Below are 18,104 nucleotides of genomic sequence, written 5' to 3'. Positions count from 1 at the left end.
TTCCTCTGTAATTGCAGGATGAAAGAATCCCATAAAGCAAAAATAATACAGGCTTTGATATAATCCTTATTTATTGGTCATTTTGATCCAGCACAGAGCAAAACAGTAATAAGAATAGAGCATCTAAACTATGACCATATTATGTACATCGAGAGAAGGAACAGTGAATTTTACATAAAACAGAGAAGGCACATAATGCAAGGTAATGCTCACTGTTTCACAGGTTGGATGCCACCTTTTTCCAAGGAAAAGGGAATAGACCATGAAAGGAGGGTAAGTTGCTTCATCTTTCCCCTGCCTCTGAGTATCTTTGGAGGGATTTAGTGCAGGGCAGACTGTGTTCTAGGCTATCACCTTCTCTTTCTTTGTAGAAGGCTATTAGACATGAAGAGAAGGTTAAATATGTAAGGCTTGGGAGTATATTGAGCTTTTTTTTTTTAATGGATAAGTTGCAAGTGGTCATAAATAATATATTATACTTCAAGCTTTTGAGTCAAATAGTGAGAGAGATTAAACAAATGGAATTTTATGTGGAGATCCCACCACAGTAGTAGAGGTTACCAGTGCCTTTTTGGAAACCAGAAGCCAATTTCAGTATTTTTTCCTTATAGCAGCACACATGCTCCCCACAACTCCTGGATGTTACTGCTCCTCCCTGAATGTCTGTGCTTCTGTAGATTCTATTAAACCCCTTGGCTGAGAAGCAGAAAATACCTTGGCATCTGCTATCTCTGTCTTAATCTGTGGGTTGAATTTCATCAGGGATGTTATTAGACACTCTTTAAAATGCATTCTCTTTTGTTTTAGCTGTTGTTCCCTGGTTGAGACTAGGCCCAGAAGGGTCAGTCTTCCTAACCATGCATATTATGGTTACTATGGCATGTTCATGATGCAACAGCTTGGGGACTTTTTGTGCTTCTCCAGGCTGCCATTGAGCATTTCCAGCTGCAGCATCTACCTTCCTGCTGCCTTTGGATGTTGCTTCATTAATTCAGATTTTCAGGAAGTGTGTTTGGGAATGACATTTGTTGCCTTCTGGGCCTTTTTTTTTGTTTGTTGGTTATAAGATCATAGAGTTTTGAATATTTCACATTTTAATTCCTCTTTGAAGTAAAACATGCTCCCTGTGAGTTCCTCTACACAGACCTGTTTCAATAGGTAATTCTCATTCCTGACTCACCATCATCCTCCCACTTTCCTTTGGCCTCACTGCTGTGAAAGTCCAGCTTCACCCTTGCTGCGATCCAGCTTTTGCCTCCACCTCCCTCAAGTGCCATTTGCTTTCATTTCCTTTTCTTCTCTCATTTTTCTGTGAATTTCCACCATCTTACTTTTATCACTTCCTCTCCACCGAGGCTGACAGCAATCACAACTTACTCTAATCTTAGTTTAAAGGTTTTTCCCCTGCCTTCTGTCTCCTTGACTTACTTTCTACAAACCACATTCGTATTTCACTGTGAGATTTTTCTCTTTGTTGTGCTTTTATGGGTGTCTTTTTAATTCTCTAGGAGCATATTCCTCCTGAACTCTCTTTGGTCTGTATGAAAAGTCTTCAGGCTTTCATCTTCTCTGCCTCTTCCTTCCTCTGTACACGCTCCTGGGTATCTTGCTCAGCCCTAAAGATTCTCTCTGTGGCAACACTTTCTGGAATATTTTATTACATCTCTGCAGATTGTTTTTCGGCTGTCTCCCAAATTTCATCCAGAAAGTCAAACCACAGAGAAGAACAGATTTACTTTTCAGCTACTTCCTTATTCTTGTTCTGTCTTTCCTTGTGCTTTCCTTCAAGATAGTTCTCCTGGCAAACTGCCTCCATCTTCAGCTGCTTTCTCCTTTTATCGTTTTTCTTTGGATGAGGTGATAATTAAGCCTGGAAGGGACCTGCTGATGTCATCTAGTTCAACCTCCTGCTCAAATAAGGGCAGAGTTCAAAGTTAGATCTTTATTATAACCATTCTACTGCTATTTCTGATATGACCTAATTTCTCTTTTTCTTTCTCTATCTCTGCTGTTCCCTGACATCTCTATCAATTTTCTCAGATGACCAGAAATACAAAAAGCATAAAACTGATGTGTGGAAGCATCTTCTTTGCATCCACTTTGTTAGTCCAGTGCTGCTTCTGCTGCTTGGGCCTAATTCATTCTTCCAGATTTGCCCTGGTGTGCAGTTTGCTGTCCCCAGGCTTTTCCCAGCCTCCTCTTCCTCACTCACTCATAAACCTCAGCAGCAAAGCTTGCTCTAAACCTCTGCTTGCCCCCTTGTCATCACAGCCTCCCATGTCTTTGCCCACTTGGCCACTTTCTTGGCATAGTTTGTCTTTGGGTGTCTCACAGCTTTTTTGTGAGTGGGGCAAAACCCATGGGTATCCACACAAATAATTTCTGCTTCCCTTGGGGTCTCTCATCTTCATGTGCTGCTCTTCTCTGCTGAATCAGTTGCTTCCTTTCCCCCCGCCCAGTGTTTATATATCTCTCTAGAAATGATCCCATCTAACAAACTTTATGGGGTGCTTTATTATGCCTCAGCGGTGCCTCATGGGGCAAAAGCTGGGCTAAAGAAAGTTTCAATTAAAGGCTACTGCTTCTGTAATTGCATAAAGCCATGATTTGAAAAGATCCAGAGAAAATAATTTCTGCTCTCTCTTATCATAATTTTAGTTACTTCTTCTTCCACTCTTTCCTCAGTTGTCTTTTGAACTCTGTGAATTCAGTCTGCAGCTGTACAACAGCGATTGCATTCGAAATAATAAGCTTCAGAAGTAAAGCTGTAAATTTGGCTGGAATAAAACGTGTCATGCATTTTTCCTGTGACTACATTCTGCTTCTCTAACTCAGCTTGAATCCAACTATCCACTCACATTTTCTGTAGAGCCTTGTTTTGAAAGATATTGATGAGGACTGCAAAAAGTCCTGAATGTGCTTACTATCATAGTTACTGCTAATCATCTCATACAAAAATGAATGTGAGTGGCATTGATCTTCAGTAATCCCTTAAGGGGTCATCCAAACTCAATTATGAATTGATCATTAATTGAAAAATGAGTTAAACTCTAGGATACTGAGTTGCATACTCTGTTATGTAACTCCTGGAATAATCATCTGGGGGTTGATGTGTTTGTCTGGGAGGTTTCACCACTGTGGGCACATGTGAGCTGAAGTGCAGAAAGAAATGCCTGCATGGACTTTCCACTCTGTTGCCTCCTTATTGTGGGTTCAGTTTGTGTGGGAGAAATGTTTGTGATTTAATTCCTTGACTACATCTGAAAATTGACTGCATGAGTTATAGCTAAATTTGGCCTCTACGTTCCAAAAACCCCTTTGACCTGGGAGCATTTTTGGCACATAGAATCATACATTTGTTAAGGCTGGAAAATACCTTTAAGATCATTGAGTCCAACTGTTAATTTACATTTTCAAATGTCTATTTCATTACAAGATGTCTTTGTATCAAATGTTTGTTTCATTGCATTATGTGTCAATGTGATTTTTATTACATCGATGTAATTGTCTGTTTCATTACAAGATTTCTTCCAAGCTTCTCCATTACATTTCATGCATTTGTTACTTTTTCCACAAAGCAACTCTTTTGCTGCTGAGGTTTATGAGGTAGTTAAATAGGATTATTCCTGTTTTAAAAGAGTAAAATTGAAGCATAAAAATTTATTTGCCTATGATCTTATGAGAAGTCTGAGCTCCAGGAGAAGGACCAAGTTTGTCCCAGTTATTTTCAAGCCAATCTTCTACCTGTAGGCCACTTCTGCCTCTTCCCTGGTATTTTCCATGAGCTTTAGGAAACATTTCTGAGCATGCTTTTTGGCGGCCAATGTACGTTTGCAATGTGAGAAGCAATAATTTTCTAAAAGGGACCATTGGGTAATATTGTAATAGGAAAAAGGCAGTAGGGTGGATGCACACAATTTGTTTAGGATATTTAGATTTCATGTCTCCTAACAGGTCAGGTTGTGCCCACTGGGTATTTTAAGTCACAGTCTTTTATCCTAAGAGAAATATGTGCTTTTGTGGAAACTGAAATTCATTTCACCTTCATTTTAGTAGAAGGTGGAGGGGCAGCAAGTAAAACGAAAGAACCAGAAGAAAGAAAAACAAATTTGAAGCATTTATTTTGGAGAATTTTCACACAGCTTCCTTTTAATCCCTGATTAACAGATGAAAGAAGATACACCGAGACACAGCTCTAGCACTAAACCCTTTGATAAGAAAATTACATTGTCTTTATTGTACAGGCTTAGTTGATTTGTCTGCATCATCTTCTGCAGCAGTGATTGCCAGGCAGCCAAAGGAGAGTGCAGAGGAGAAGCTGTTTGCTGTGTGGTGTTCAGGACAGTTGCATTTATCCCAGGAGTCATTACTGTCCATAAATGCCTACTGCTGATTATCAAGGCTGGAGTTCCAGTGCAAATAAAAATTGTCCTTGGATGGTCCAAAGCAATGATAAATGTCCTTGGTTCACTATTGAACTTAAAAGGAAAGCAGTGAAAAAATCATTGTCGTGTTGATCAGAAGGAAGATGAATGTATCTAACATATGTACAGAGTCCCCTTTCAGCCAGGTCTGAGGCTGGAGCAGCAGCTTTGCGTTCTCCTAGATGAGCCTTTCCATGGGCGGTGGCTGCAGCATGTCCCACATCTCCAGGCGGGAGCCGTCCTTCTCCTGGCGGCTGGGGCTGTAGGTGCCCTGCGTGGCGCGCTTGGTGGCGGTGGCAGCGGACACCGCCATGGCCAGGGACAGCAGCACCAGCAGCGCCAGCGTCACCGAGCCCACGGCCGCGAACACGCTCGAGAGCACGTCCCCTGCCAGCTGCAAGGATGGAAACCACTGCCAGGTCACTGCCACCAAGGAACACGGAGACACACCCGGGCTGCCCCAGAGGGAGAACAGAAACCACTCTATGGACAGGCTTCACGTGGGTGAGTCACTGCTGGAGCACCATTTACTGCAGGGAATTAACACATTAACTTCACTAACCCCTCCACTTCATCCTTTGGCCTCCTAGAGTGTGACTCCATGTTTAGTGTTCAAGGCAGATGAATTTCCTGTAAGGACCCATTTCTTTTGACAGCTTCCTTACCTTGAAGATAACCTGCAAGTTAATATGTCTGTGGGCTGCAGTAGTAATTCAGCAATTATTAACCACTTCAATAAAAATTCATTATTCCTAGAAATTTCCTATATTATTCTATTTCCTATATTCCTATATTTCCTTCATATTTCCTAAAAATTCACTATTCCTATTATTCCTATGAGCTAATTTGAACATATATAGAGTTACATTTCTTGCTGAAGGAGTAAAATTTATATGAATATTTTTACATATATATATATATATACACTTACATAGAAATTTCACTTACTTTAAATATTGTGAAATGTAGTATTTCTACAGACACTCCTACCAGTAAACTTTTCTACCAGCATTTTTGCATGAAATAAGCATTTAGAGGCTGAACAATAGTGCATAATCAGTATATTTTCACAAGTAAGTTTTTAAAATAATCAAGCAGCTCTTCCACATACCTGCTTCATAGGTTCATGTACAGGAACATGAGCAGTACAGTACAGGATGAATGTAAGGATGCTCTGATTTTTTGGGTTTTTTTCAGTTTTCATGTGGCAGTGGGAAATGTAATAATGTCAGAAGGCAGAGTGCACATAAACCAATCTGTCAGCTGGAAAGCTTCAGACCAGAGAAATTTTATAGTTGGTAGATGAGCATTTTGTGCATATCTATGTATGCACTTTCATGTGTAAAAACTGCTTATGGTGAGGAGAGCAATGAAGTGATGTGGTTAGTGTGGAAAAGTGGTCACTATGGACAGAATGACCCTAGCAGGAATTGAACTTCTGGGCAGATTGTGCCATCCATCATCTTCTGATTTGTATTACAAGTGACAGCTGAACTGCCCGAGATGGATGCGTGCTTGAGGCTGAACTTTCAAATCTCCAAATATTTAGAAACAGAAAACAGCAGGTCAGAGCCTGTATCCCAGTTAGCTGCTCCATGTTCAGGATGTTTTAGTGACCTGCTTACTCGTCATTTCTAAGGAAGGGCAGTCCCAGTGCAGAGCATGGGGATGATTTTGCACTCAGGATGGATGTGCTGGAAATGGATGCTCTGTGTGTGCATCCCTGACTCGTGCCTTTGCCAGAGAGCAGCAATGCCAGAGGGAAAACAATAAACCAATCCTGCCTCTTTCTTCCTCTCTCCAATTCCACACTGATGGAAAAGGTCCTGCTATAATAGTAAAAGCAAGTTTGGCTCAGGGGTTCTCTCCAGGGGATAAATGATCGACTAGGATATTTTCCTCTGTCCTTGATGGCTAAATATATGGTCCCTGGGATTTTAAATACATTTTTCCCAATAGGGCTAATATAATGCAGGTGTCAGACCAAATGACCACTGCTCTAAAACAAGGTGGCATGAAGCATGTTGGTCTATTAAATTGTATTGAATTGGGAAGGTTATTTCATCTTTGGATGGTGTTACAGACATATTTGAGATCCTAGTTTTGCTCTGTACTCTGCTGGACTATATGACCCTTGTTCCTCTTGCCTCAGAGAGGCAGCAAATTTTTAATGGAATTTTTGTTCTCAGAAGCTCTTTTATTTTCATTGCCTGCTCTGGGAAAATAAGGACTAAGATAGTCCAGGTTAACTCTGATTCTGGGGTTGAACAGGTCATTTTCAAGAGAAATTCACTACCACAGGCAAATGGATGGTATGGCCTCGCCTCTGATATGTGAAATTTCTGAATTCAGTCTCCACTTTTCCAGTCCATACTCTTTCCATTCCTGTTGCAAGCATGTCTCTCTGTATCATTTCATTTATGATAACCTTCAAGTTAATTTAATTTCTTAAAGAAGAACTTTTGGCAAAGAATTGGGGTGAAGAAAAAGCTTGTGACTTGCTACAATGGAGTCACACATCTAAATGTCATTCTCAAATTAAAATCATCATAACAGGCATTTTTAAAATTTTGCAATAGTTACTTTTTAGAGAAACCTTACCCATCCTGAGCCAATATGTAAAAGAAGTTACCCCACTGATCAGTGTCTGGAGAGCTGGGGGTTTACCATGGTAAGATACGTAAGCTAACTTTATTTCTATGTCTATATTGCTTCTTATTTCTAAATGTGAAAAAAAAAAAAGGCCTTCATCTTTTAAGGTGGATTCTATTGATCAAAGCCCCTGATGTTCCAGTGCTGTCCCCTGGTTTATCACCCCACAGCTCCCTGCTGAAGTTTCCAATACGAGGTACCCCCTTAGCAGTTGCACTGAACTGGTAACAAGAGTTGCCAGAAGGCTCTGCAGTCTGGTCCCATCAAAATCAACTGCTTCTTTAGTAATTAATGGCTGAATTGTTAAATTAATTTGGAAAATCAGCTGGCTGATCTGGAAAAAAATATCTGAAAAGCTCTGTCCCCTGTCATCTCAGAGTCTGTTCACTGCGTGTTCAGTGATGATGCTAGACTGAAATAATTGTAACTGGTGATTCCAAAAATAAAAGGGTTGAGCAGCATTTTTAGTAACATTAGTGCTGCTGAAAGAGTGGGAAAGAGGTTTTCTGACACTGACCAGACTTGTACTTGGCATGATAGAAGGGAGTGGTCACTAAAAATGCAGTTTGAAAGGAAAGGTGCCATATCAGTGCTTCAGGCTTTTCTGGGCAGTCCTTGCTGGTGCTTCCACCATGGATGGGTCTGAGCTGTGAACCTCTGGGATGTCTCACAGTGCCCTGGGGCTGCTCTCGTGTGTAGCTGCTCATCTCAGTGCTCCACCCATGTCCCAGATCCCCTGGCTGAGGGCCTGGGGCATCCTAAGGGGCTAGGACACATTCTAATATGACTTTTCAGCTTCATACCACCATTCCTTCCCCACATTAACTGGTGAAGCCCTGGCTGCTGAGCTGAGTGCTGAGCTGACAATAGAGAGATTTTTGGTGTGTTTGTCACAAGGCTGTTACAGAGTACCCAGCAAGAGGTGCTCTTTGGCCCAGAGCTTCAAGAGCAGAAAAAGAAAGCTCTAGAAAGGAATGGACAGAGCAAGAAAAACTTAATTTTCTCTTGGCACAAAAAAAAACCCAAAACACCACAGGACACCTGGGAGCTTGTGAAGAGAAACAAGTTCCTGAATTTTTTTGCTGAAAACCTTTGTTATTAGGGAAGCCTATGCAACACCCCCACCCCCACACTTTGTGATTGTCTGTCAGAAAGAATCCTTGCTAATAAATAACACATTTTTTGTGATCACAGCTATTTCTGAATGTAACTTCAGCACTGCTTATGAATAACGAAATATATGCAAGGTAAATGAAGGAGGGTTAATTAACTGGCTGGGCAGTACCTGAGAGATTCTCATTACAGTTTGAGGCTGGACTGAAAGACCTCCTGAGGGCTCTTCCAACCTGAATTATCTTATGAGCCTGTTCAGAAGGTATTTGGTGACAGAACAGTTTTAAGAGCCCCTAATATAGAGGAGCTGCCAGTAAAAGCTGCATCCTTGGTGGAAATGGATGTTGATGGCAAGATGAAACCAACAAAATGGGGTTTGCTACCATTGGAAAGCCTATCTGCTTCTCACGAAATTGTTTTTGGTTTTTTTTAGGATGTTCTATTTATATACCTTTAGACGTCAGCTGACAAGTTTATTTTGGCAAAATTTTTTAAAAAGGAAAGAAAAAAGCCATGGTGGAATTTAGTTTTCATGTAGTGGATGGCTTCATTTGCAAAGCCAGGAGAAAATGCAGGTAAAAAAATCTTTATCTTTTTCTAAAATCAAGTCTTTTGGATTTTGACTAGTAGTTTCACATCAAAATGGATTATTTTTTTCCTACGATTTAATTATTAAATTTAAATTCTTTTTTTAGTATTTAGATTGCATAAAATAAATAATTGAATAGAGTGACATTTCATTATAGCTCTGGGTTTTGCTTTTCATTTGGTTATGGAAATAGATTTATTGTTCTGCTCTGGTTCCTTGATCCACTTTTTGAATAGAAGGGCCCAGTTCAGAAGTCAGAATTAGAGGCATTTATCAACCCAGTGTATGTTTGCTCACCTTTAAGGAAGCCATCTCCCAAATGGTTATTTTACAGGAGGGACCATTGGGGATTTGCTGTAATGAACATTTCCACGTGTGCCAAGTGTCAAAGGCAGGTGGAACAGCACGAGGGAGCCCAGCCAAGGGCACAGGGCTGCTCCTCCTGCGAGTGTCACATCAGCCCAGCTGAGCTGAACTCATCCTGCCTTGTGTCCACTCAGGGCTGAGCCAGACAGGGGAGAGCAGGAGGATGCAGCCGTGGTGCTGGCAGAGAAGGGCAGCAGGTGTGAGAGGGGCAGTGAGTGCTTCCTTGGGGTGCTGCTGCATGGGGAGGTGCCTCCCTGGAGGGGTCTGTGGGGTGTGTGATGTGCTCTGGAGGCAGGAGCTGCCTGCCTCTGTGCCTGGGCATGAGGGATTAACCCACCTTCATTTTAGCATTGCCCAGAATGTGCCTGGTTCTGGATGCATCTCCAGACAGAGACATCAAGGCAGGCTTTAAAACACAGGGACTGACACACCCCAGAGACTTCCCTTCCCTGCCACGGGTGGGGCTTTTTGGGATTTCTGCAGCTGCTCATGTGCACTGGAGCTTTTGCTGGGCAAGTCTCAGATCCCGAGTCCTGACACCACTCACAAGGTTATCAGCTCATTCCTGGTAAGAACATCTGATCCCTGCTTCCCAGATTTACTGCTTCCAAATCACAGCCATTTGCTGTGGTAACAACTGCCTTGAGTAGTCCTAATCCATGGCAGAGTTACTTTGAAAGGGTTGGGGGCATAGAGGGGTAATAGTGAGCAGCCAGAGAAAAGCCATTTACTTGATTAAAAGGCCCATAGATATTCTGAGCTCATTTCACAGAGGATTTACAGCCATCTTATTGGAACTTTTTTCTCTTACAGGCTGAATTCAAATAAGAATTTGTGTAGTTCAAGGAGAAATCCAGTCAGGCATACACAAATCTGTTATCATGAGGTGCATTGATAACCCCAGCCTGTGAGGCTACAGTTTATTTTCAACAGCAATGAAGTGGCCATAAATCTATAGATTGACTTTGTTCTAATAAAAGTACATTAAATGAAGGCACAGGAAGTCCCTTTTTTCTGTGATTTTCTTTTTTCACCTTAGCAAACTGTGGCCTATTGCTCTCCCTCATATCACCTGCAAAAGGTAGCTGCTCTGTTTGTGCTAAACACCAGCCACCATGTTCCAAGAGCTGCTGGGCTGTTGAGTTCAAGTAGTAGTAATAGTAATAATAATAATCATCATCATCTCATGTTTGGGACTCATTTAAGGAGCACAGATTCATGTCAAGCCAAACACTGCACAGGCCACTGGAAAAGGCAAATTATTTTTAAGATGTTATAAACATCACCTATTTTATTTAACTGCTGTATCCTTTAAAGGTTTATCCTGGGTTCCTGCTTCATGCTGTTGTCCATGTGGGCACTGATCTTTGAATGTATCTGCAAACAGTTATTTTTCAGGTCCTTGGATAATTTACTCCTTGCTGCTTTGGCACCTGTGGCAACAAAGGAAGCAGCACTTATTGCACTTTAGCTGATTTTCCACTCTTTATCATGAGTGAGACCACCAACTCCTTTTCCTTCTGCACACCTCAGAACTCTTCAGTTCATCTTGTGGGCTTCAAAAGTGGCAGTTGCATTGTACAGACATTCCTCTTGTCCCCTGGAGTGATTCCTGAAAGGTGCAGTATTTGCTGTACTGTGAACATGGTGCCTAACAAGTTTCAGGATTACATGGCAAGAAAAGTATTTGAATTCTCTCAGATTGAGAAGCAGAAGGCAAGAGTTTAAAACAGACCTAGGAAGACTGCTGCAGGGATTTTCTCTAGTTTTGCATCCTTTATGAGTAAGGAAAGGACAGTTTGTAGGACCAGATTCAGCTGTGGAGCCTTGAACACCTGAGATCTCAGTGGCCTGAGGTGTGGCTGCCTCTCCTTGCAGGCAGCCAGCCCAGAGCTCCAGATCAGGGGGGTCTGTAGGCACCACAAACTGGCTCTGGTGCCTTCTGTATGCAGGGCAGAACCCCACGGGAGCATCACTGCTTTTTCCTCTGCATCTGAGCAACTTCTGCTGGGCCCATGTTCACTGGGAGGAGGCTACCCTGTTGTCCCTCATCTCCCTCTGTAGCCCTCTGAAAATATCTCTGAACCTCAATATCTCAGGAGCTGTAGATCATCTTGAATTTCCAGCATTGCTGTTGCTGTTTCTGCCATCAGCCCCTGAGTTATTTTCCTGATAGCTGTAGGGAAATACAATCCCACTGCCTGGAGGGCCTGAACGAGGCTCTGAGTCCTGTACCTGCCCCTGTGGACATGGCTGAAGAAAAAACTTAGGTGACTAATTCTGTGTGCAGAATATCCACAGTATTTAGGCAGTTCATCTTGAAGGAGAAAGATTTTAAGTAATCTTTTAGATTTCTTTTTTGTTTTCTTGTGGGTGTTATTATCTGAATATTTTCTTGAAATGTCTCTGAAGAAATTATGTTCACTACAACCTCTTTATAGTATATGTTTTTATATAATGTAGTTTGAATAGTTTGTCTTAGCTGACACCTGACAGTTTTAATTGATTCCTTCCTGAAAAAATGTCAACTATCAGTTTTCTGACAGTTCTTGAAATCAAGGAAAAAGCATGGAGAGAATTCATGTTAGTTGCTATAATGATAAATTGGTCATCTGGCTTGACCAGCTATAGATCAGAAAAAATGCAATCTTTACTATGAAGGAAGAATTATGTCTGTGGCAGTCTGTGAGAAAATGAAGATGGAGATGATTGAAGTCTAGGATTTAGCTGGGCTTGCAGAGAAAGCACCTCATTAAGAAATTCTGACAGCCTCCCTCCTGGCACGTGAAGTTGCACTGTTGTGACACTACAGAAGTTAATGAGGAGGTTTGTTCTAATTATAGTGGAGCAAGAAATTGGAGATTGGAGACGGAGCTCTCTGAAGTGTTGCAGCTAAATTGTAAAGCAGACTGCAGTGGAACAAGGGTGTTGTTCACATTAGTCCTGATCTCCCAGTCAGACCAGCTTACCCAGACCTCCTCCTCCCCACACTGGGCTGCAGGACCATTCCCAGATCACTTTAAACAGTGCTGTATTTAAATCAGAGCAATTTGCCCCCTCCTCAGTGCTGGTACATGCAGCAATACGTGGCTTAGGTGGCCTTGTCTTGGCGGTATCAGCCTTTTGGCCAAAAAGCTTTTCCAGCTTGGAAGGCTCACTTTTAGGAATTAACCTTTAAAGAACAGGCTACCTACAGTAACTATAATTTCTTTAGCTACTTGTAGTATTGATATCTGGTTTGTATGAACTGTTTAATGCAAGCAGTCCAGACATGGAAACAGAGGAGTTCAGTATGTCTGGGATGGTCTGTCAGGCAGAAGGAACAGTAGTCCTGGCTTTGGCCACCACACTGTGCATGAGCTCAGCCATGCACCCAAAAGTACATAAGCAGCCCCTTAAAATCTGTATCAGCTGTTTTGCTGGATCAGTATCTCCCAGATTGCTGAATGCCTTTTGGGCAGCAGAGTGTTGGTTGCACAGGGAGCAGTGATTTGGGTGCCAGTTTGGGAGGGCAGCTCTCATTGAGCTGGGGGCTTTGAGAAGGCTCCTTGATAGTGCTCCTGCAGCAACTGCCAGTGCTAATTTTGTCAGTGTTCCAGCTCTTTTTAAGATCATCTGAGTGGTGCAGCACAGATTAAATGTGCAGCTCCAATGTGTTGTTATGAGATGCCTTTTAAAATTCTATTGACAGCCTCTGGTGTAGGAACTTCACCATCTGCTGCAATCTGAAAGGAATAGAGGGAAAAATCTATAGCTGGTGCAAATCCAGGCAAACCATGCTGAGGAGGAGTTTGTCCCATAGCTGCTATATCACAGACTAGACAAATGTTTTAGTAAAGGTGTCAGTCTCTGGGGTGCAACATCCTTTTCCAGTTTGGGAAATGCTTTGGGGCATCATACAGAATTATTTTTGTGCGTGGCTGCCAGCACAGTGTATCAGGTGGTGTTTCTTCACAGGGCATAACTGCTTTGCAGCTTTGAGACAGCAGATTCTGTGTGAGTACATCCTGGTGGTGGATAAAAGCCTCATCAGGCAAGCATCTTGCAGGAAGAAATGGGAGATATTTAAACTCAAGACTATCACTGAAAAGGTTGGCTTTCTGTTTTTCCCTGCATGTGGCCAGGTTGAGTTTACTGCATCCCTGGAGCTGCTACAGTAGAAGTGGCACATGAAGAGGGATTTGGAAGAACACACGGGCCATTTTGAGGAAGTCTGCTGTCATGGGAGAGTGAAGTGAGTGTGCAGGGGTCAGGAGGTTAAAGCCCCAAACAGGAGAAGAATAAGAAAAGATGCTACAGTGCTGAAGATGAGGGCAGGACAGTTTCCAAGGAAAAGAGATGGAGAGAGGTTCAGTAGACAGAGTGAAATAGTTATAATTATAAGAAAGATGAATGAATTTCAAAACTGCTTTTTTCATTGATTGCACAGGTGTTGGTCAGAGCAGCATATGCAGAACAATGTTGTGACACTAATGATGGTAATGACAGCATTTGGAGAAGAGAATGGGGCAGGAAAGGGTAATGTAGGCTATCAACAGCTGAGTCAAGGAAGCACCTAAACCATTCCTGTTCCAAACCTCTGCTTTTCTGATTTTTTCCATGTATGTTTTATCTGTCGTTCTAGATACCAATCTCTTCTGTACAGGGGGAAAAAAAAAAGCAAGAGAGATTTTGCTGAGGTATTTGCAATGTTGAAGTACTGTCTGAGTGAATACCTGCTTGTTGTTTCTCCTCACTAATGTGTTTCCTTGCACACTGTTTTCACCAGACAGGATTTGCCTGTGTTAGGAATCGTCAGCCTAATTAACTGTAATGGATTTGCACAACCTGACTTGTGCACAACGTGGAGTTGCTCAAAACTCCACTTTTCAGCGCGTGGCAGCTGAGGTTAAAGATCTCTTTCTGAATCAGTGATGTTAGTGGTAGGTGTCCTTTTATTTCTTAATCAGGTCTTTGAGAAGAGCCCCAAGGAGCCATCAAAGCCCAGCCTGACAAAGGGAGCAGCCATCTCCTGTGGGCTGAGCTCCCTGCCTGTGACCATGGGTAGCAGGCTCTGGTCCTCTTCCCCCAGGTCCTGGTTCTCTTGCTGAAACTCGGTGCTGAAATTGAGAGCCCTGCCTCTCCCTGCTTTCTGTGGGAATGAGAAACTGCTCTGTCCAGTGCTGCACAATAAACAGGTGGGTCAGCTGTGTATGGCATAGCTGTTACAATTCCTGCCCAATTTTGTAACTGCCAGACACTTTCCATCCCTGCTTCTCTGCTAATAAGCGAAGGCAACAATCTCAAAACTGTTCCATGAAATTCTTCTCCATTCCTGCTGCTGAGCTCCTGCAAACCAGCCATGTGTTGCTACCTAGCATTAATAGGATGCTGTCAAGTGGTGCTGAAGTAAAGAGCACTGTGACTGTCTCACACTGTCAGACAGCAAGGTATCGAGTCAGCAGCGAGCCTTTGCTGGGAGCAGCACTTCGATTGCAGCCATCTCCTGCTTCCAACTGTAAATATTAATAGTGTAAGATAGACCTTCACTGGCTACATAATATTGCCTTAGCATGCTACGTGACACTGTCACGTTACTTGCTAATTATATTCCTGGATAAAAACTTTCAGTATGTTTTTATCCCACTGGCTGGGGTTTTTTTTCTAGTAGAAAGCTGATTTGAGACAGCAAAAATCATTATGGTTTAGCTTCAGGAGAGACTTTGGAAGAGGTGCATGTAGGTAAAGTTTAACAAAAAAAAAATCTAAAAACTGCTATGTTAATAATAATTCAGACTTGATTTAGACCTTTAATTTGTTAGCAGAGTTAGTTTTTATCTTTTTTTAAGTGTTGTCTTGTTGATAGAATTGTGTGAGTGTGTGTCTAACTCTGAATCTCACCACTGTCCTCAGGGATTCTCAGATAGGACTGCATACCTAATATGGGACCTATCATTGTATCAATGTATTAATATTGTATCGGTATTGCTGGCATTCAACAGGTTTGCATCTGAATGTGAACTGGATGAAGCCAAATCTGATAATTGCTTTTTGGGTATCTGCTGAAGGTGCAAATGTTTTAGAAAGTCTCTTTCTGTGTTATAGCCAGCACAGCACATGAGAGAAACGTCTCTGAAAATGGAGTAGAAATTTCTTTTAACTTTCTACTCCACGCTTTTACCTTACTGCCACCTAAAGATAACTAACAGAAAATACATTGTACTACGGATTAGAGAGTTTTACCCTGGTATGCTGGGAAGGAATGGCAACCCTATCAATGTCTTTCTTTTAAGAAGAATTCCTGCACTTTCAGATTTTGTTGAAGATCATACTTCTTGGAAATAGGAAAGAAATCTGCTGACTCAGCTCACTGAATTTACCTCTGGTCCCCCAAGGCAAGGAGTGCTGACTGTGAGGCCACCTCACCCTGCTCCTGGCCAGGTCTGTTTAACTCAGATGATTAACTCAGATCTCCTCAGTACAGGCTGAAAGTAGCATTTTCTACAGTGCATGTGGTCAGGTCACCTCTGCATGCAGGTGTAAGGTATTTCTGGTAGAGCCCCTCTTTGATTCCTCCTGTCTCAGATGTGAGTGGCTGCTGTCAAACAAGCAGCCTGTTCCTCTCAGCTCCATCCTGGTGCCTTATTTCTTATTCAGTAGTTTTCAGTTTGGAGAATGCCTGCCCTTAAAGCAGCCTTTGGTCAGAGAGGGCAACTGAGGCATGAAATAGAAACACAATTAGCCCATGACCAGTCAGGCAGCCCATGGTGGAAACAGTGATTGAATTTAATCCCTTCCCTCTGCCCCAGCTCTGCCTGTCAGTCCCACCCTGCAGCACAGCCCTGCCCAGCTCCAGCACTGCCAGTGGCACTGCTGAGGTCTGGCCCGGGGGAGCCCTCCAGGCTCTGCCTTGCTGGGTGTCTGTGCTGCTGCTGGGGCAGGAATGCAGGAAGCCCTGAGCAAGAGAACCTGGGCCTGACAGATGATCTTTCATGGAGCTGTTGCCATCCGACATTTTTGCTGTATGACATTTTTTTGGAGTGAAGTATGGCGTTCTCTGTTGTTTAAACTGCAATATTGCATTTACACTGGTAATAAATCCCTCATATGTGCCTACTACAAGTTTAGAGTTGGCTCTTGGACTAAACTCACACTTCCACATCAACTGTCCTGTGGTTACTCATTCCCTGAGCACCAGGACAGATGCTCTTTGCCAGGATGGCCAGACAGGACTCCCCTCAGGCAAACACCCTGGAGTGCAGTCCTCACTCCTCTCTTCCTGAGGGTCAACTCCCTGCCCCATGGGACTATCACAGATTCAAGCCTGCTCTGGTTTTATATATTTTCAGGTATTGGAAGGATCTGGCTCCCCCAGCCTCACTACTGGTAACTGCCTCAAGCCAGTGATGGCCCATTTTGTTAAAGTACCCGGCTCTGGTCATGTTGCAATGTTCAAGATGGTTCATCTTCTGTCAAAGTTCCATTCTGAAGTCTCACAGACCTGACACTTTGCTTGCTGTCTATCTGTATTTTTCATACCACAAATAGGACATTTAATTCAAGTAAAAATGTGATCAATGAATTCCAAAATGCTTTTGTGTATGGTTCTGAGTTGCCCTTCTAAGGATACTTGCATCCTTCCTTAAAATATTCCCAAACTCATATGCATTAGCAAAGTAATCAGAAAATCAGGCAAGTTATATATATTTTGGCAGAAGTTTCATACATTAGTGTTTTCTCCTGGAAGAATACTTCTGCTTCCTCCTTCATCAGTAGTTTTTGGAGAGGATGGAAAGAAACAATCAGAAGCTAGGAATCTTTGACTCCAAATTTTCTGGAAGCGAATTAAATTGTTTCAGGTCTCTGGGTCCAGGCCAGTTGCAGTCTGAGAAGCCTGAGTGCTCCTCCAAGACAGAGTGGGTAGCTGATACTGAAGGGAAATTTACCTTTCCTGCCTACTCCATCTAGAGAACTTCACTGGTTTGGAGATTATTGCTTAGCGGCAGGTTCTACCAATAATGGTGTTGTAGATTTAAAGTGTTTAAAGCATCCTGGGGTAGACTGTGCTCACTCTGTCTCTCTGTCCACTTCCTAGTAAAGGACAAGATAATAACACGTGGTCACCTTACAGAGGTGCTCAATGCTGTCCCCATCTGTTTGGCTTTTAGAAATCCATTTTACTTATGATTTTCCTTATTTGTGTGATTTCATTTCCCTCAGTATCACTTTGTGCCTCCAGGATCTCCTTCAGAACCACCTTTTTTTGATGGTTTCCAGAAATGGCAACACTGGCAGCACTGAGGGGGTTTTGGGATTCATCACTCCCCAGACAGACCCACAGCTACCACTGGGGTTCCACTGGCAGTATCACCTACTGAAAGCACAGGTGAAAATTTGGGTGGGATAATGACTTCCAAACCCATAGAAAGTGACAGAGACTCTACCTTTACTACTGGCATTAGGTCTATCTTGAAGGATGGGTTAAATTTTCATATGTACAGAAGCCAAGCATTTTCTTTCAGCCTGGATGAGGTTTGTGTTTGATTAAAGGAAACAATAAAATAAGAAAGGACCAAGTGCCATTTTCCATGAGAAACAGGAGTGTCCTGCCCGATTGTTATGTGCAGTATTCTGGTTAGTTCACAAAATGGTAGCATCTGGGATGAAAAAGGCAACAGTGAAATCCCTGTGTGAAATCTGTGCCTATGCTGCCATTTCACTGTGGGCTCAGAGTGAGCCTAGATAAAACCAGACACGTGCATTAGCATTGGTGAATACCAAGTGAAATTAGCCCTGCAGAAGAGGTGGTGTTGCCAGGCCCTCCCAGAGCTCAGTCTCTAGCTTGTCATTGATTTTAATTGGGAGCAGGTTTGGGCTTTTCTTTGGAGTTTATTTTGGCTTGGGTAGGGGGTATTTTTGGGTGTGCAGTTTTTTGTGTGTGTGTACTTTTGTTTTATGTTGTTGGGGGTTTTTTGGTTGGT

The 18,104-nt window shown here is 42.5% G+C and overlaps 1 protein-coding gene across 2 annotated transcripts in view; it reads right to left on the bottom strand.

Annotated features, from left to right (window-relative positions):
* Positions 1-53: 53 nt before the first annotated feature.
* The window catches only part of CRB1 (crumbs cell polarity complex component 1), a 100,670-nt gene continuing 82,619 nt past the window's right edge, over positions 54-18,104 (bottom strand). Inside the window, exon 12 of one of the 2 annotated variants that reach the window (XM_036388105.2) lies at positions 54-4,818. In XM_036388105.2, coding sequence (XP_036243998.1) covers positions 4,603-4,818 — 216 coding nt within the window. In that variant the 3' untranslated portion in view covers positions 54-4,602. The other variant, XM_036388106.2, reaches the window with a different exon arrangement.

The sequence above is a fragment of the Molothrus ater genome, chromosome 9, assembly GCF_012460135.2.
Source record: "Molothrus ater isolate BHLD 08-10-18 breed brown headed cowbird chromosome 9, BPBGC_Mater_1.1, whole genome shotgun sequence".
Lineage (NCBI taxonomy): Eukaryota > Metazoa > Chordata > Aves > Passeriformes > Icteridae > Molothrus > Molothrus ater.
The sequence above is the reverse complement of the archived record's forward strand: the minus strand, read 5'-3'. Positions and strand labels throughout refer to the sequence as shown.